Source organism: Poecilia reticulata, linkage group LG4 (genome assembly GCF_000633615.1).
Source record: "Poecilia reticulata strain Guanapo linkage group LG4, Guppy_female_1.0+MT, whole genome shotgun sequence".
Lineage (NCBI taxonomy): Eukaryota > Metazoa > Chordata > Actinopteri > Cyprinodontiformes > Poeciliidae > Poecilia > Poecilia reticulata.
This window is the reverse complement of record NC_024334.1, coordinates 21,527,218-21,545,971: the sequence shown is the minus strand read 5'-3', so window position 1 is coordinate 21,545,971 and position 18,754 is coordinate 21,527,218. Positions and strand designations below refer to the sequence as shown.

Here is an 18,754-nt window from a genome sequence, read left to right as displayed (position 1 = left end):
TTTTTTTGTAAAACATTTACTATGTCATGACAGTATAACAAGAGACAGAATCTGAAAAATAGACCCCTTCTGCCTTTTACTGTTGTCCTACTGCCATCTACAGAAATGCATAGCTCCCAGTCAGAACCAACCAATCAGAGCCCAGGTGGACTTTAGAACTGGTAGGTAACAACGTAACTTAGTGTTACAAGAAAACTGTCTGCTATCATCGACCGCAGCCATGCTAACGAGCGAGAGCGTTCAAAGAAGGCTCTGCTGTGGGGAAGAGGCTGTACTGCAGCAGAGAGCAAGGGGGAGGGTCTGAGCAGCACATACACAAGAGAAGTCAGCAGCGCTAACAACCTCCTCCTGGCTCTGTCTGACCGGTTGATTCTAACCGAGCGGTGCATTTCTGCAGATAGCTGTTGGACCACAGGAAGGAGGCAGAGAGAGGAGATCCAGTTTCTATCTCATATTAGAGAAAGTTTTAACAAGTGTGTAAAATACTTTTTTTTCTTCTTTTTTTATAAAAGTGACCAAATGCAGATATAATGTACATAATCATGATAACTGAATACCTTAAAACTGGTCCCAGACTTAATGAAGTTTTTCTCAAGCACATTATCCAGGGCTGGGTCAAGCTCTTCAAATATATCTGCAATGAGCAGCGGACGCCCCAAAGAAAGACAATCTTCCAAATGTGTACGGAAGAACTTGTGGTTGAGGGATGTGACCTGGACAAAAGATCAGAGTTTCCCTAATCAGGGTGACCAAAGGGGGGGAGAAAAAAAATCTACACAATTTAAATTGATTTGGCTGCTTACTTGAAGCTCATTTTCCGCTTCTTTCCTTTTAATCCACGACCTTCCTTGTGTCTGGGGATCTATAAGGAGGGGATATCTCGTTGCTTTGGTGACAACGATGCCATTCTGAACGGACAAGTCGTCTCCTGGAAGTCCCTGGAGGTTCCACTCGCTTATCTTAAAAGACGAACAGGAAAGCTTACGAGGAGTTTATCTGTAACTGGTATTGACGTAAAATCAAACCAGATGCTCGCCGTCCTTACAGTCGGAGGATCTACCAGGGCAGAGATAATGTTGAGATTTTCTGAGAAGGGGATTTTGTCATTCAGGAGCTCTGCCTGCCAGTCCTTCAGCAACTTGTCGCGGTAACTTTGATTGAACGGCCCGCAGTATGAAAGGAAGCCAGTAAGCTGGAGCACATCCCCAATAAGTCTAAGAGGGAAAAAAAAAGTTAATTTATTTCCTATTCAACGCAATCAGTATTTTTAAGTAAGCCCCTGCCCTTGCAATAATACACTTTACACTGGGAAGACCCATTTTTTCTTTGTGACCTGCCTGTTGATTTGAGCTTTAAACTCTTTGCTCTGCTCTGTCCAGCGAACTTTCTCTCCACTAAGTCCATCGATCAAGGCAGACGCAGCCTGCATTTTATTCCTACACATCTCTGCGTCATCCAACAGGTCCTGAGCACAAAACAATAATTGTCTAAGGGGGAATTTTTCGGCCATAATTCGAGAACACACCTTCAGTCTAGTCTGAAAGCAGGATTTTATGTCCTTTGTTCTCAAAAAGACAAGTTTTGAGGTTTGAGAAAGCACGGTGACTATTCGAAAGAGAGCAGACGTTTTGAGAACAAAAGACATGAAATCCTGCTTTCAGTCTGAAAATGTGTGCTCTTGGATTATGGCAGAAAAATTCCCCCATAATGCTCATAATTTTTTATCTTTTTACACTGTGTTAAATGCAAACTTTACTTTGAAGCGTCGATAATACCTGTTTCTCCTTCAGGGCAGCATCGCATTTAGCCTTGACTTTGTCAAACTCTGCTTGCTTCTCAGCCAGCGTGGCCTCAGCGTTGCGTAGCTCGTTGTTAGCGATGTTCAGGCGGTTCTCTTGAATGGCCAGGTTGGCCTGGACAAAAAAACAACAGCACAACTTAAGAATTAAAAGCAGGAAGTAGGGAATACCAAATGTTTTTGTTTTTTTTTAAGTCCAAGTCTATTTTTTTATACATAACATTGCATAAACATTGTACAACCCTTGAACATTTCAACATTTCGTCATAGCAGCCACAAACTAATGTATTTTAAGGTGTTTGAAGGAGAGGTTAAACTACTTTCAGATATAAGAACAGAAGTCCAGTTGTTTGCTACTCATACATTTGATATTAAACTCATTTTTATTCAAATTTTATGTGATAATTCACAATAGTATATAATTGTATATAATTGTCCAGTGAGAGGAAAACTCTGTAAGACATAAAAACGCTGCATAATTTTCCTTGCACTTCACAATTATGGACTACTTGGAAATGGAGCATCACGTAAGGTCTGAATACAATAAAGTCCCGTTTGTGGTTGAAAAGGTAGGGATCGCTTTTGGAAGCCAATCCCAGCTAACTCCTACATCTTCTCCCAATACCCTTAAAATAAGAAGTAAAAGCAGAAAATATTCAAAATCTAACCTTGAGCGGCAAAACCTCCTTGTTAATGGAAAAGAACGAGGCCATGGCACGTGTCCATGCAAGCAGACCAGCCACGTTGCCACACGCTTTCATGGCACACTCCATAGTGTAGTCATCCATTTCAAAGTATGGCTGAAGCAGTTCGACTGTTTCATCGTTGATTTGGTCCTTGGGAAATTGCTGAAGGGACGTCAAGAACCCAGGACTACTCAGGAGCTGAAGAGCAGGAAAAAAACAAAAAAAACAATCCCATTCGCAAAGATAAACAAGAGGAAACGTCCTAATGCTATTAGTGGACCAGTGTTATATGTCTTTATGTTGTTTAAGAGCACTTGACTTTTCCTTTTACCTTCATTGCTTCTATCCAGGAGGGCTTTATGCAGCGCCGTTCAGGATCAACAGTAACCGGGTCTAACCTTTTGGTGAATAAAATCAGGACACAGTCCATAATCCTCATGATCAAATGAGGAGGCTTAGCCAGTTTTCTCACTGTAGCAATGTCAGCTGGTTTGATGGTCTGTAAAATACAAAAGATTAGCATAATGCTCAAGTTGTAGATACACAAATAAGTTCAGGTACAGAAAACACAACCTGTCTTTCAGTCGTACAGCAATAACCAGACTATTAGTGTGAACACCTCATTAAAGAAAAAAAGAAAAAAGTGAAGAGTCAAGAGTGAGTAAGTTGTGAAGAGTCCCCAGTTTAAGTCACAGAGATCTCACATTCAGTGCAGCTGTTGCTTCTTCCAAAGCTGGCCTGGCTGCCTCCAGTTTGCCCTCAGCTACGGCTTTCTCCTTCTCAATTCCATCCACAAGTTTCTGGGCTCTATCCCTCACAACCTGGACCTCATTCTTCACTTTGGTAGCTGCTTCAGCACTAACCGTCACCTCTGCTAACACCTATTTTTAAATGCAAAAAAAAGGAAAAAAAAAGTCATGTGACATGAAATTAAAATCTCAGGTTTTTTTTTTTTTACATAGTCTTCTTACAAGGCACAACCTTAATAAATAATGATGAAAGACCAAAAATAAATAAATAAATTGCAATCATTTGTCTACATATTAATAATAGACATGTCCAAACTCACAATTTAAAAGTATTTTAAAACATTTAAGACAGTTGCCTTACAGAGGGATGATCTGGGTTTGTTTTGGAGAACTTGGGCACCTCGCAGTCGACCATAAACCTTTCTGAAGCTAAATCTAAATTCATAAACCAACCTATAACCGAATAGCTCAAAAAGAAACGACAAAAGTGTTGCTGTAAGGGCCCAGCTAAAACTCTGATACTCGAAACGCTGTTAAGACATCTGTATTTGAAGAATCTCAGGTTGTCATTCCAACATTGTGAAGCAGAGCAGGTCAAAAATTATTACATTACAACGTGCCGGTATTATAGATTGATTAATACACAAGAAAAACTACTTAAAGTTGCTGCTGCTGATGGCGTGTGTTTAGCAAGCCTTAAATCAAAGCCTGTATGATGACAGACAACCAGTATGTGTACATTTTTCCATTTCTGCAGGGCACAAGAGGTCGACCTGTTCATCATTTACCTCATCTGCTCTGATAGATGCTATAGCCAGCTCTTTCTCTTTCACTTCAAGATCTTTTGATAGTTGAGCCACAGACTCACTGGCCTCCTTCAGCTTTCCTAAACCTGTAAATATTAATAAAAATCCTTCCTGAGTCATTTAAACAAAACAAACAACTTTTAGCAGTATTTATACATGTAAATTTGAATACATTAAATTGTCTTCTAGAAGTTCAAAAGGCGTCGCTCATGCATAATAAATTTATGAAAATTATGTTTTTCTGTTAATTAGTAAGTAGCAGGCTAGCCAGCTTCTTAAACGTCTTACCAAGATTCATGCGCTCTGCCAGAGTGTTGATGAAGTCGTGCTTTTCAGTGTATAACGATTTATAACCATTGATGAAAGAGAGGTAAGACTTTGGGGTCACGTGAGTTCTTCTGCGGAAGCTGAAAAATGAACAAAAGCTCTGAGATCGTGCAACTTTATCCAACAAATATTTCAAGAACATGCAAAGTAAATGTTATCTGTGTGAATGTAAGAGACAAATGTAAAAACCTTTCAAAGTAACTTTCACAAGCATTAGATACTCTGTCGTGGTAAGTTCCCATGGTTTTCATCATTGCAGTCTTGACAGTGGGAGAACAAACCATTGGGAACTCTGACAGTAAATAAGTGGACACAGCAACGAGGGCCTCACTGGGCCACGGGCTGTACCAGTCCATTGTACAGCCAGATATCAAGCCTGGAAACTTCTGACACCTGGACCGAAACTTCTGTCCCACCTATTAAAAAAAAAACAAAAAAAAAACATTTGGAATGAAATGAAAACAATTTAGGTAGTGCTGTAGTTTTAAAATAGCATGAGAAACAACAAAAATGAAATAAAATTTATAAGACTGTGAAAATTCTGCTGCTTTTAATGAACAAATGTACATTTTAACTTACTGGTGAGAAGCAAAGAACAACGTGCAGATTCTTTTTCGCCCGCGCTATGAAGTACTCATAAAGGTTATCGAAGGTTGCTGGGATGCGAGGAAAGTCCTTTTTCATGGCTCCAACGAGGTTTTGGGTGATCTCTTGAATCTCGTCTTTTGCAAAAAGATTGGAGACCTGCAGACAGGTTTATTTAGCACAAAATTAACCGGACTGAAAACAAAAACTTGCATTTTAGAATCTAAAAAAAATTCTCTTAAGAGGATTAAAGTACTTGACATGAAACTTCAAAAATATCCCAAGGTCTTGCAATCATTGCGGGATCTCACCTCTCCTGAAGAAAGCACATTGTTCAGGTGTTCGAGGAAGGCTTCGTCTTTGATTTCATTGTCGGTGAAAATGAAGGTGATGCCTTTGCCGTCACCTCCAGCTACTTTGTACAACAGTTTGAGGTCATCGTTGAAATTATTCATGTTGTACGATCTTTTGAAAAGCAAATGACAAATATTCAAGAATAGTCTTGCGTTTGGGGAGGAAAAACTGCCCAGTGCTTGCAGAAGTAGACATGTAAAGAACTTGTTCCCCTCTGACCTCCGGTTGGACTAAAACAGAGGCGTCCACGTTCTTTTGTCACATTGAATCAAAAGTACTTGCGGGCCAAAAAACATAATGATAATATATTTTTTTTTGTTGCTTTTTACAACATGAATGTTATTTATTGTAGATCCAGGACTTAAAAGGAACATAACAAATTTGTTGCTCTACTGAACAAATTTATTTCCAGTAATAAGAACAGTATTTGGGTCACTTTCTTTGAAAACACTTTATGTATTCAGCCAAGTTTAATCAATTCAATAAAAGCTTATTTGGGTGCAGAAAAGTTGGCTTTTTAACAAGAGACTCTGGATAGACTTGGTTCTACTTATTATAAAAACTTGGTGGTAAAAATACAAGATCTTTGTGTCGCACTTAACAGCTTTCATTGTATGAAAATGACGTGTAATTATTTTTAGCCTGATTTCAAAGTTGCATTCTTTTTTAATTTGCAGTTGGGGGCTAGGGTTAGGGTCGTGCCCTTTGGCCGCCCCTGGTTTAAAATGTTTGCTGTCTTCACCTGGTCAGCGTGATCTGGAAGACGCTGTATCCGCCTATGAATGAAGCCAGTCGAGCAAGACTTTGTTTCCCAGATCCTCCAACACCCACAAGCAGAGCATTTCCGTTGTCAGTGCGAATAATCCGTGAAACCTAAAGAAGGGCAACTCTCAAGTTAGCATTGTCCAATAAGCTGCCATTGAAAGACTTGCATCTCTGATGCTGGTTTTAAATCTGACCTTGACAAGATGAGTCATTGCATCTTTGAAGAAAACCAGATCGAGGCTCAGGCCTTTTATTATCTCATTGTGCTGAGCCTGGTACGTCTTCAGCTTGTCTGACAAGAAGTCAAAATCTGGCACCTAAGAAATTGTTAGTTCACACAGATCACGGGTGACGGTTTTCATCTTACAACGCCACCAAGAACAGTGATTAAAAACTGGCTCCATACCAGTTCATAAATTTTAGGCGCTTCAAAAGTGGCATCCTCGTCTTCTTCTCCTGTCGGCTCAGGTGCGTCGCGGAGGAAGTCCACAAAATATGGCTCGGGATGAAGTCCATGGGTAAGATTCGAATCAATGTCTTGGATCGCACGACATAATTTCTCCTCAAACCACTCTTTGTCTTTCTCGTTAATAAACCTGAAATGAAACTATATCTTAGGGCTTTTTATTTTCTAACTTTTGGCTTTCAAGTGGGGATCCAGAGAAAGTGAGCACACTACCTGTCAGCTATCACCCTGGTACATTCGCTCTTAAAAAGAGCCAACAGTGTGGGGATGTTGTAACACTCCGGTGCTTTGACATTTAACATTCCTTGCCAAATTCTGGACAAATCCCTCAGATTGAAGATGTAGTGGAACTTCGATGGTGTGGGGAGCATTTTTATCTTAATGTGACAACATCATAGTGTAACATCAGTATTAATAAAATAGCTTCCTGTATTAAAACTCAAACAAAGCACTGACCTTTGTCCACTGCCAGAGAATCCGTCCAGCAGGCACTAGACGTTTGATCATGTCTGATACACTTTGCTTGAAATGCCTGCATTCATGGAAATATCCGCAGCCAATTATGCCTAAACAACCAGGAATTGGCAAAAATGTAAAATGTCCAAAATAAAATAAAATGAAGGAAATAAATGCGATGGAAGCCCTCCCAAAAAGCTACCAAAGATCTTGTCGATGGAGTTGTTGGATGGCAGAGTGCAGTTAAAGATGGTAAACTGCCTCTTCAGTCTTTCTGGGATGTCGTTTCTTCCACCACCAGGGTGAATCATGGCAGCCAGAATCTGTACATCCTCAACAATCGTGAAATCTCCAGGTTTGTCAAGGTTGTACATGCCAGTCATTTCCATCATCTGCCGCACAATCTCGTTGGTGATCTGGTTGGACGATGGCGTTAAAAAAATTAAAAAAAAGAAGTATTCTGTATTTCTGAACGAACTCAGCAGGAAACACTGGAAAAGAGGCAAATATATGCAAGACCTGATCTCCCCATTTGTTGACAACAGGCATGTTTATGTCGTCAACAAAAACAGTCATTCGTCGTCCGCCCGGTGGCCCGTAGGTGCTGCCAATTCGTTTCTCAATGTAGCTTTCAATTGTTCGCTGCAAGTAGAAAACAATCATGTACAAAAATAAAGAACAACAAAAAAAAACCCTGTAAAAATTCAACCATAAGGAAAAAAATATATATTTTAGACTTAACCTGAAACATTATGGGCTCCGTGGCAGAGGAGAAATTCAGCGATTTGAAGAGGTCCGTCTCAGGATCAAACTTCTTTGCATAGGCTTTGATCATCACTGTCTTAGCTGTGCCTTGCTCCCCAATGAGCAGAACAGCCTAAATGTATAAAATATTGTTGTATTACACCCAGATATATATATATATATATATTAAAAAAACTGATTTGAAGGGGGAAAAAGGTCTTCTAAAAGCAGCAGGTATCACCTTGCGTTGCTTTGCAATAGTTTCTAGCAAGAACGAGGTTCTTGTGTTGTCCACATTTGGCACTAGAATGGAAGTGTAGTCGGGCACTTCGTCAGTTGGATAGACGTACTCCCCAACGTGATTGTTCCAGTGACACCATTCTCCTAAAACAAAAGTTGTCATCCACACATTTAAACCTCATTTGATTGTACAAATGAAAAAGTACCTTTTACAATTTTCCAAATAGAGTTACGAGCTACTGCTTCCAGCTACTGCTGGAAAGTGTGTTCCTTTGAGCAAGTAAAAATCGATGGATTATGTTGATACAGTAGCCTTTAAGATTGTAGGAACCTGAAACCTATCCCAGCTGGTAAACGGCAGAAACACTGGAGAAACAGCCACCCGTGACCCCAAAGGGAGTAATTTGACAAAAATGCAAAGACCAAGAGCGATGGTGGTCACACATTCTCGTCACACATCTACATAACTTATTTTACATACTCCGGCTTACCGTTGGTGTCGACCATGTACTCAAATATAGTCTCTCCTTCCTTTGACTTAGGCAAATCAATCTTGCTTTCATGACCTCTCATGTACTCTTCTAGTTTGTCCCTGCCGTCTAATTCCAAAATGGCTCCAATGCTCCACATCAAACAAAAGACAAAGATGCGCTCAAGGTGCTTGCTTCCGGCAAAGCCCGGTACTTCCTTGGCTGGCAGAAAACCTTCCAGTAGGTTAACCGACTGAAGGAAAAAAAGTTTACACAAATGAGCATAAAGCATTACGCTAAGTTACCTTGTAATTGTTTCTTTGAAATACATGCCTGCATGATATAGTTGCACTCCAAAAGATCCATTTTAGGTTTAAGATTTTGCTTCATGAACAAGTAAAGGTCAGCAAATATTTTGTCATATAAACTCAAAATGCTTTGTGCTTCACTTGCGGTGCGTTTTTTGGCCCAGCCCTACAAAACAAAGACCTTTTTCAACTAATCAATCTACATGTTATGTACCGTTTGGGTTTTATGAATATGCAATTGCTATGATTTGAATAAAATGAGCTGTACCTGGAGAATTGGTTGCCAGCTGAGAGCAGAGGAGCTCATGAACACCATACCGACCCGGGAGACGGTGGCAGGAGAGGCATTGTCCATGTTGTGCACCTCGAACACCAGCTTGCAGGTTGGCGACATAGTGATGCGGTCTCCATTAGCGAGGGTCAGAGTTTTGTTATCGTCCAGCACAGAATTCAGGTTCTCGATCCATATGGCATCCACAGGGCCATCTAAAACAATCCATATGGCTTCCCCTAAAAGTATATAATCCACAATCTATACTTTTTTTTTTTTTTAAGTTGATTATGTAACATGCCTTCTGGGTGCTTAGTTATACAACCTGCCTATCGCCCATTGACCGCTGGAAACAGGCACCAGCACCCTTCGTGACCCCACTGGGCATAAGAGTGTCTGATAATGGATGGATAGTTATACAAGCAGTAATGTACAGAACACATCTGTTATTACTGCATAGAGTAATTAAGGAATTAAAATAAATCAAAACACACCTTGTAATATCTACAAAGGTGACCTTAAGTAAAAAATGCTGCAGCATTGTTTGGTGACGCATATAATTTGACCTCCTGACAAGTCCAGCTGCCATAGATAGTTTGGACATGTAGAAAGTTATTTGCATGTCACACATTAAGTTGATTTGATTTTGGTTTACTCTTGTGTGTAAAGAAGGATTCTTGATTTGTTAAGGCAAGAAAAATGACAAATTTGGCCAATATAACAGTTCTTACAAAATTAGACTTCTCATTACATTTCACCATTAAACGTTAGCGCTGCTTAGGCTCACGAACAAACAACAGTCAACAAGTGCCTTGTAATTTGTTTTGCTAGTAAAATTCAAGCAAAATCAAAGTAAAGGGCAATAGTGGTAGGAGTTTATCGAGTAATCGGTGGGTTGTTGGCCTGAGCGGCACAACGTTCGTCTCCGTCGTCGTGTCCTTGAGCAAAACACTTCACCCGCCCTGCCAACTGGAGGTGGTCAGAGGGCCCGGTGGTGCTAGTGCAGCGTGTGAATGTGTGGATGAATGGGTAAATGAGTGAATGTAGTGTGAAGTGCTTTGGGGTCCTCTGGACTAGAAAAAGCACTATAATAGCGATTGTCGCTAGTTGTTCCAGACCTTTAATCCTATCTAGAACATGAAGTTTGATAACTGCTGAACTACACTATCAAGACACTCTGAACTGATGAAAATTTGTTCACCTCGTCACACTGAATTCTTGGAGCGGTTGACATGTCAACTAAGATTTATTTGATCAGTGAAAAGATCGATTTCTTTATGTTTAGGCATAAAACCCATGATCAGTTATGCCAGCATGTGTGGCAAGAGACGAAACACTGTCTCATATCTAAAATAACACCGACTTTCAAGAGAGCCGTCTTTTTTCTTTTTCTTTACAGAGAATAATTTGTAACATGAGAGATTTTATATTGCATGAGAAATATTTGTGCTGCAAACCCTTTTTAGCTTTGAGCGATCTCCTCCATAGCGTTGAAAATATTCCATCTGTCCAGTCATTGGTTGCTGCATCCAGGCGGCCAAACATCTGGGGGGCAGTGATGGCCTTGGGGTTCATGCGCATCTCTTTGTGTGGGATCCCACATTCAGACAATGACCTCTGAAGCATGTTGATAGACGCGGTCTTCCCAGCTCCACTTGGGCCTAAAGTCATCAGACCGTGGCGCACCTGTGCCGTCTCGTACAGCTAACATGAACATTTGAAGCAAAATTTTAGGATGAAATGCACAATAATAGAAAAGAAAAGTTGTTTATATAACAAGAGCTAAATGATATGATACCTGGACAAGCTTAAGATTCCAAGGTGGGTGGTTGATAAGACCTGCTAACTCAACTTGATGAGAAACAGCAGATTGGAGTTCTACATATGTACTTGAATCCAGCTGGATACCAGGGAACAGGTCATTGATAAGGCTAAGGAAGAGGGGCTCATCCTCATCCACCTAAAATAAAGACATATTTATGTGTACAAGACTGAATCTATGCATGTGTATTCACAATACAACAAAATTCAACAAACCACGCCTCTTAGACTTAAACTCTTGGACCCATACCAGTTTGGAGAGATTCATGTCTCGCAGTACCCTCATAACAATGCTGGACTCTGTGTCATCAGGACGAGCTCTTTTACTAGCCCCAAGTGTTCTTAACACAGACAAGATATTCCTTAGTCCAAAGTCATAATGGACCTGACAAGGAAGACAGATTCTGAGTCCCAAAAAAACGGCAGTTATCATGCAAAAAAGTGTAATTGGGGACAACGTGTAAAGTTCCCACCTGTTTTGTAAGCTGTTCCTCACACAGTTTGTAAAGAACAAAGAATTTTTGAGCTAAAATAACATTTTCATTGAACCCACAGCTGGCTAGTTTTACTCTCATGATGATCTATTAAAAGAAAAAACAGTGATGAGACGTTAACCAAAATGCAAACAGGAGGAGAATTATTTCAGTCGAAACACTCCTAACCCACCTGCCTGTCTGGCACCATCATGGACACAGTCCTGAACTGCACTTTGAGGTTTTCAGGAAGTTCCTGACGACCTGCATATCCAGGGTTCTAAACAAAGAGGTACCTTAAAAAAACAACAACAAAAAAACTGCATAGCAAAGACTCTTCATCTTTTCTTATGATCATTCTTACCATAGTAATAAACAACCCAAACTCCGGATTCAGATCCACACAGTCTCCGTCAGTAAAAATAAAGCTGGTTTTGTGTTTCTTGCGTGCCGTCAAAACAATAGAGATCTGTTGAGCAGCAACGGAAAGGACCGGCAGGTCAATTCTGTTGAACTCATCGAAGCAGCCCCAGGAACCTGACTGTGCAAGGCCTAATAACAGAAAATTGGCACGGATTCAATTTTCACACTATTGCTTGATTAATTCTTTAAATGCTTCAAGATACCTTTATATATTCTGCCAAGTCCTCTGAAGTCCATCTGATCTGAGCAGTTGAAAACCACAACGTACTTGCCCAGGCAGCGACCCATGTCTTTTGTAGTTTCAGTTTTACCAGTGCCAGCTGGACCAGCAGGGGCTCCCCCCATGCTCATGCCTAAAGCCTGGGCCAATGTGATGTAACACCTAGGCAGACAAATGATAAGCAGCTTCTAGATGCAATAAAGATGGAAAAAGTATTTTAAAAAGTAAGTAAACCACATCAAGTCCCTCTTTTCTTGCCTGTCAGTCAAAGGGGTGATGACCAGACGATCTGTGCAGCCGAGAAACTCGTTCTGATAAGTAAAGTCAACGTTGGTAATTGACACAACGACTTTGTCAATGTCCTCCTTGAAGTAAAACCTGCTCTGCTTGAGCCATTCGAAATCGTTGATGCATCGTATGCGCTTCTTTACCTGGACACAGTGAAGGAGATACAGCTGGACGTGACTCAAAACAAGAAAAGCCAAATGGTTGAAGTTAAGAAGAATCGTTCAAAGACCTTACCAAGTCATTAAAAATGTCACTTTGGTGTACATGAATTGTGACCAGAGTCTCGTATTTGACCCGATCAAATTTGCTGAGGTTTCGTGTGGTTTGTTTAATTAGCACAGAGAGCAGTTCAAGAAATTTGTTCTTCATGAAGGCCATGATCTCTTTGTCAACCTCAGCGGTTAGTAGGGCTTCTTCTGAATCTCTTGTCCAAATCATCTGGATTCCAAGAAGGCCAACCTAGAAGCCAGAGTCAAAGAGCCCACAAAAACACATTCATTCTTAACAAAATCAAATACTAGAAAACCACAATGTCTCTCAGCACACTTTCCAGTTTTGGATGTCCCTGATGAAGCAGACAGTGAAAGGATATTATTGATGGGGCAGGAAAAACTGGTTAAATTTGAGCTAATTTGCCTTTTGTGTAAAAAAAATTGTGGACGTTTCATTGTACAGCACGGCTATTTAGTTCAACTTTGTAGTTCTTTACTACTACTAAAAATACAATAAAAGTTTGCACAATACTGTCTTCACATGGTCTTGACCTGAGATCTAACAATTTGTCAAAAGCATACAGTGGCAGTTCTTGAATAAATTGTGTCCTGTATAAGCCGGCTTTTCAGCCCCAAACCCCCCCCCCCACGACACAACCAAATACAAACCTAATCCCATGTTGCCTACTCTGACTTAAAAACAAAAGAAAGCATTGGTCTCGTGGTGCCACCCAGTGGTTGTGCCACCCTTTGCAGAAAGCCATGTCATCCATATCAAAAACCCATCACTGGGAACTTGATATTTCTATCAAATCACTTCTGACCTGTGCTTGGAAGTTATCAAGAAAAGTAAGCAGATCAAACTCTTCATCATTTATCTCCCAGTCAGAGGATCTGATGACAGAGTGCAACGAGGACTGCTGTTCCTGCAGCAGCGCGCCAAGCCATAGTTCCACTGCTCCCCGAGCCATGACAGCATTGTCTAGCTAAAATCATGAAAAAAAGAAAAGTTGATGCAATTGTACTGTACTATATGATCAGAGATAAAAAGCTTTAAGTCAGCTACAAAAGTTTCTTTTTGTTTTATATCTCTTCTGACAATGGAAAGTACTACATTTTTAAAACACTTCAAAGCCAAAATCCTTTTTACATAAATCACACAGTGTGATTCAGTAAACATACCTTTTTTTTTTTTTACTACATTAAATGTATTTAAGATCAAAAGCAGTCAACAAAAAACAGACTGAATTGGAAAAACAATCAAACAAATCTCTGAAACTCAATCGATAAATATTGGGTTGACTTACTGGTAATCTCTCCCCCTCCTGTGAGATAGCAGTCAAAATCTTATCGTACTCTGACGAATCAAATTCAACTTCATTGACGTTGTCAAAAACTCCAAGAAGATGAGCCTGAAAAAATGTTTTTTTGAGAATACTTTTTGCAATAAAAACAATTATGAAAGAACAATTATTATCATTCGCACAGCAGACACATTATAGTAAAAGCACATTAGAATTCTTGTGCATTTCTCCAACTCAAGAATAGTAAAGGCTTTTTTAAAAAAATAAAAATAAATATAAGATAATTATTACCCTACAAATGTTAATTAATGTATCAGGATACCTTCCTGATATCTGCCTAAAATAGTTTGGCAGTTATTACGATTTTGAATTAAATTAGTTTGTTTACAGCATATAACAAAATAATGTTCCAGAATGTAAAAAAAAAAGTGACATATAAAATGAGAACAATAAAGTATTCTTTGACGAGGGGCAATTATTGAAAACATTTAGGAAATCCTTTCTTTATTTCAGCATATCTGTTCTTACTTGTATTGTGTGAGAATCACTGGCTTGTCCAAGAATTTCCAAAAGAGATGGGTCAGACACAAAGAAGAACCGTGGGAACAGGAGCCTCTTTTTCTCCAGGTAACTGTTTAATTAAGAAAGGCATATTTTCAGCACCAGATTACGTTGGCATAGTTAAACTCTGTTCTCATTTTTGGGGGTGGAGGGCTAATATTGGGGCAAGCTATTTGTAAAATACCTACCCGGCAAGAGATTTCTGACAGAGCTCTAGCTGTTTCTGAAGGTCTGGCAGGAGCTTTCCCAGAGTAGGATCCCCCACGCAGCACTCCACCACGTTTGGAAAATTCTGAGCTCGCTTCATGACCTGAAGCCATGCCTTGTCAATATCCTGGAATCGTTTTGCCTCCTGTAATTGCAGGAAAAAAAGTTAACTTTGCAAAGGGAAGGATTGCAGTTATCATATTTTCAGGTTATGAAGGCAGAAAACATGAACAGCACCTGTGGCAGGTCTTTGGCGATGTCACCCCCCACAAACACAGCTTCCAAATAGATCCACAGGTTTTGCACAATCATCCATAGTTCAATAATTTCCGAAGATGTTGAAAGCTTTGAGACCCAGTCCTGGATCTCTCCTTTGTAGTAGGTGCTGTACCTGTAAAATGAGACGTCACGGATATTGCTTTAATACTGCTTCAAAATTTGTTTTAAGTCGAGGGAGGCTTTTTCGTTTTTGTAAAGAGCTACAAGGAACTGTGTTGCTGATGAATGGATCATTGGCTTGATTAATTTATTCAAAAACTACATCTTGTAATAAATTCTAAATGTCATTTTAATCAGCTGCTGGTAAGAGTGGTCTAACAGAACAATAAAATAAGAGAAGCCATGTTGATAACTGAAATTTTGCATTATCTAACAGTTCCTTTTTAGAAAAGTAAAAGTCAAAATGTATGCCAGCAGCCTGTTCTCACTAAACAGAACCAAGGCTAACAAGACTAAGTTTGCACCATTTAAGAAAACAGATTCTGATATTATTGCATTCAACTGTCTCTGAAGGAACTGAAGTGTCTTAAACTGGTCCATTTACGAAGTATGGCCATCGGTTACATTGAGACTCTCTCTAATTGGATGATTATGTTAATGTGTAATACAAGTGGTGTATTAATTTCAGTTCTACATAACAGCCAACAAATACTGCATTCCAAATAATATGTGCACATTAATACAGTATTACCGTATTTTCCGACAGTGCGCCTTATAATCCGGTGCACCAATATTGAGCCACAACAGGTCTAGCAACTACGGTAAGCAGCCGCCGACTTCATTTTCCTCCGTAGAAGAAGAAGTGCGCGGTGCATGCTGGGATAGTTGTCAGAACGCTGGTTTGTTAATAAAGTTTGGTAATACATTTAAAGCCAGCGGGGCGGAGGGGCGGGGGAAGAGAGACAGAGACTGCGGCAGCAGCGTGCCGGTTGGTCTGTGTTACCCAGAAAGCAGTTGGGCACAATATCGCAACACCAACACTGTGAGTGAAACAACGACTGGGGCAGACTACTATATAAAGCTATTCTATATGTCTTATAACGCGTGCGCCTTATATATGAAAAAAGTTTAAAAATAGGCCATTCATTAAAGGTGCGCCTTATAGTGCGGAAAATACGGTATTATTTATCATGTCCATGTGGTATCTGGTTACAGTCTTTTCTTCTCAAGAGCCAACATTGGAACACACATTTTGTGATAACATGATAATCTGTTAGAAAAAACAACAACACGTTTTTCGTATATGAAATTACCAATTTATGGCAACAACTAAAGATCCAGATGTGGCCCAGGAACCCTAAAATATCAAGCTCTGCATACAATCAACACCAGAAAAAGTATTTATAGTCTCTCATGCAACATCTTATTTTAATTCATAATTTCATAAATTTGAAGGCTTAATACTCCTCTGGTATTCATTGAGTTCAGCTTTCAGTGTTTTCAAAAGTAATGTTAGGGTGTTATATTGTCCTGGTTATGGATTTGGTTGAGGTTTAGTTTTAAAATGATATTACTCATAAGAAACATTATAAATTCAAACCAGCCAAAATAAATTATTTTTTAGTATTAATGTACGTGATTATCAAACTAGACATGAATTCAAAGGTAGATTTATACTTCCAAAAGTTCATGCAAATTCTTTTAAGCACGTCGGCCTTACATAGTGTTGTATTCACATGGAACACCTTATCAAAAATGCATCGGAGATACATAAGAATACATTTTAAACATCTTCAAGAAGATATTTACACAAAAAAACCACTATACTGAATGATTCTTTTTACTTCTTTATTTTTTTGTATTGATTGTGCATGTTTTCGGAATGTTTGTTTCTCAATGTATTGAAGTGAATGTTCTTTTGCAAAACGCTTTTCAAAATAGCCTTTGTTTTGTTTTGATCCATGATCTCCATTTTGTATTTGTATATGTTGATTTTTGTGGTTGTTTCTATTTTTGAATTTGTGCAATCTATGTGTGTTATGTACTTTTAGTGGTTTGCATTGAATGTGTGGACCCCAGTAAGAGTAGACTCTTACCTATTGCTCAGCAGTGAACCGAGCACCATCAGGCTGTCCTCCAGGATGGTAAGAATCTCTGTCGTCTCTGTTCCTCTCAGCATTAGCTCGCCTCTGTTCTTGAAATTCATCAGGCATAGGTTCTGAACAGCCCACAGCTCTTTCACTTGTATCAACTTGGCCTCAATATCCTTCTCCTTTACAGCTGATATGCAGATATCCTGAGAAAGCAGCAAAAGGTAGGAGATAAACAGATGAACAAATGCAACCCTTTATCTAAGAATAAAGGAAAAGTAGGTTTATGCAAACTGCAAGCGGACCTCAATATCATCCTTGTAGGTCAAAAGAGGGGCCTCCATGATGTTCTGCAGGGTAAAAGACTCAGACTCTACTTCAAACTCGTGTCCGGTCAACGCTGTGATCCGATCCCAGTGTCTGCGGTTCATAGATTTGTTAGCCATCATTTCAAGCAGAGGGCATGACTCATTGAAATCATCAATGGTCTTCTTTAGGTCATCGAAGGCCTGCCATTCCTTCAGGGCCTTGGGGAGCTTCCGACACCTACGGGTATAGATAATGCACAGAATAATGTCTGAATATACCACGAAAGTGAAAATAAAATAAAACAAAACAGCTATGATAGTAAATACTTCACCTATTTTGGAAGTCCAAAAGCTCTGCGTTGATCTTCTCAATATCCAAACATGTCCACAGAATTTTGTAGTACCCATCAATCTTGCTCATCACCGCATCATACAGGCCGTATAGTTTTTGAAGCAGATCAAGCTCTTTCCTATGTGAAACATTTAAATACACCCGTCATCTTGTTGCTTTGAAAGGCTGAATACACTCTAAAATATGCATTTTCGAGAATGAAACTATTTTTTGAAATGCATTTATGGGTAACGGGAAGAAAGCTTCACCAACTTTTTGAGAAGCAGACTGTCATATTGTGTAACTGGCAAGCCGAGGAGCTGCTCCGCAGAAGTATAGGTGGTGAAATTTTTCCATAGGTCTTCAAATCTTGCCTGAACAAACACAAAAATGTTAACAGAGGTTATTTAAAAGAAAAGCTAACAGTAGATTTAACATCAAGCAGGATACTGATTGGTCACAAGGAATAAAACCTTATAAATTAATTTCAGTTCTTGTTATCCACCTTATTCCTGAGAGTGTTGCAATAAGTCTAATTGCGGTAACTTTATGACAGCGGCACAGGCAGCAGAGTAATTTGTTTTGGTCTCTAGGCATTATAATAACTACAAAGCCAGACCGGAGGAATTGACACTATATATCACATGATCTCTGAATAAGATGGATGCTGTAATAGTTTTCTTTTTGTGTTTATTTTATTATTATTTTTAGAAATGGGAACAGAAATGCTCAGAACTCTAAATGGGATGACAAAAGAAAATGACAGTGTCACCTGAAATGCTTGGAGCCGCTGGCTAGCCACTTGTGGAGCAATTCCTTGCACCAAAGGACCGTCCTGAAATACGAGACCAAGAAGTAATATCATACAGAAAGACTATGTGTTGTAATTGCAAGATATTTTGAAAAGAGTTTAAATATATGCAGGTTACTTACCTGATCAAACTCTACCATGTAAGAGTTGACATCTTCTTTGAAAACAGTGACACATTCCAGAAGATCTTGTTTGAAGTTGGGTTGCATAATGATAAGCACCTCCTGAACTGATCTCTAAGAAATTAAAGATTTTCTTTTTTAAGGCCAGCACAGAATGCATTATAACATCTTAACAAAAATGAATTATTGTTGGTTGGGAGTACGAACGGCTGTAGCCTGAAGTTCTGCGAAGAAAGTGTTCAGGACGTACACCCCCTCAACTTCTTTTTTGGTAATATCTGCTTCGCTTTTGGTCAAAATTTCATAAGCTTCCTGTAAAATGTTTTTTTTTTTTTTTTT

The 18,754-nt window shown here is 39.4% G+C and overlaps 1 protein-coding gene across 1 annotated transcript in view; it reads right to left on the bottom strand.

Moving 5' to 3' along the window:
• Positions 1-18,754, bottom strand: part of LOC103463729 (dynein heavy chain 8, axonemal) — a 42,048-nt gene that overhangs the window by 8,503 nt on the left and 14,791 nt on the right. The window contains exons 29-74 of the mRNA XM_008407281.2: positions 18,623-18,727; positions 18,416-18,529; positions 18,255-18,317; positions 17,756-17,856; positions 17,484-17,621; positions 17,149-17,389; positions 16,850-17,049; positions 14,772-14,925; positions 14,516-14,679; positions 14,295-14,397; positions 13,770-13,874; positions 13,287-13,448; positions 12,485-12,709; positions 12,221-12,393; positions 11,946-12,124; positions 11,684-11,871; positions 11,513-11,599; positions 11,320-11,427; positions 11,097-11,231; positions 10,824-10,985; positions 10,483-10,729; positions 9,023-9,264; positions 8,780-8,920; positions 8,468-8,699; positions 7,978-8,120; positions 7,735-7,869; positions 7,512-7,634; positions 7,195-7,408; positions 6,993-7,102; positions 6,750-6,913; positions 6,477-6,666; positions 6,265-6,387; positions 6,048-6,178; positions 5,263-5,416; positions 4,946-5,110; positions 4,556-4,782; positions 4,328-4,446; positions 4,022-4,125; positions 3,189-3,365; positions 2,816-2,983; positions 2,467-2,682; positions 1,776-1,913; positions 1,338-1,465; positions 1,046-1,214; positions 804-959; positions 558-713 (exon numbers count right to left, since the gene is read on the bottom strand). Of these exons, the coding sequence (XP_008405503.1) occupies positions 558-713; positions 804-959; positions 1,046-1,214; positions 1,338-1,465; positions 1,776-1,913; positions 2,467-2,682; positions 2,816-2,983; positions 3,189-3,365; positions 4,022-4,125; positions 4,328-4,446; positions 4,556-4,782; positions 4,946-5,110; positions 5,263-5,416; positions 6,048-6,178; positions 6,265-6,387; positions 6,477-6,666; positions 6,750-6,913; positions 6,993-7,102; positions 7,195-7,408; positions 7,512-7,634; positions 7,735-7,869; positions 7,978-8,120; positions 8,468-8,699; positions 8,780-8,920; positions 9,023-9,264; positions 10,483-10,729; positions 10,824-10,985; positions 11,097-11,231; positions 11,320-11,427; positions 11,513-11,599; positions 11,684-11,871; positions 11,946-12,124; positions 12,221-12,393; positions 12,485-12,709; positions 13,287-13,448; positions 13,770-13,874; positions 14,295-14,397; positions 14,516-14,679; positions 14,772-14,925; positions 16,850-17,049; positions 17,149-17,389; positions 17,484-17,621; positions 17,756-17,856; positions 18,255-18,317; positions 18,416-18,529; positions 18,623-18,727 (7,179 nt within the window). The remainder of the gene's footprint in view (positions 1-557; positions 714-803; positions 960-1,045; positions 1,215-1,337; positions 1,466-1,775; positions 1,914-2,466; positions 2,683-2,815; positions 2,984-3,188; positions 3,366-4,021; positions 4,126-4,327; positions 4,447-4,555; positions 4,783-4,945; positions 5,111-5,262; positions 5,417-6,047; positions 6,179-6,264; positions 6,388-6,476; positions 6,667-6,749; positions 6,914-6,992; positions 7,103-7,194; positions 7,409-7,511; positions 7,635-7,734; positions 7,870-7,977; positions 8,121-8,467; positions 8,700-8,779; positions 8,921-9,022; positions 9,265-10,482; positions 10,730-10,823; positions 10,986-11,096; positions 11,232-11,319; positions 11,428-11,512; positions 11,600-11,683; positions 11,872-11,945; positions 12,125-12,220; positions 12,394-12,484; positions 12,710-13,286; positions 13,449-13,769; positions 13,875-14,294; positions 14,398-14,515; positions 14,680-14,771; positions 14,926-16,849; positions 17,050-17,148; positions 17,390-17,483; positions 17,622-17,755; positions 17,857-18,254; positions 18,318-18,415; positions 18,530-18,622; positions 18,728-18,754) is intronic.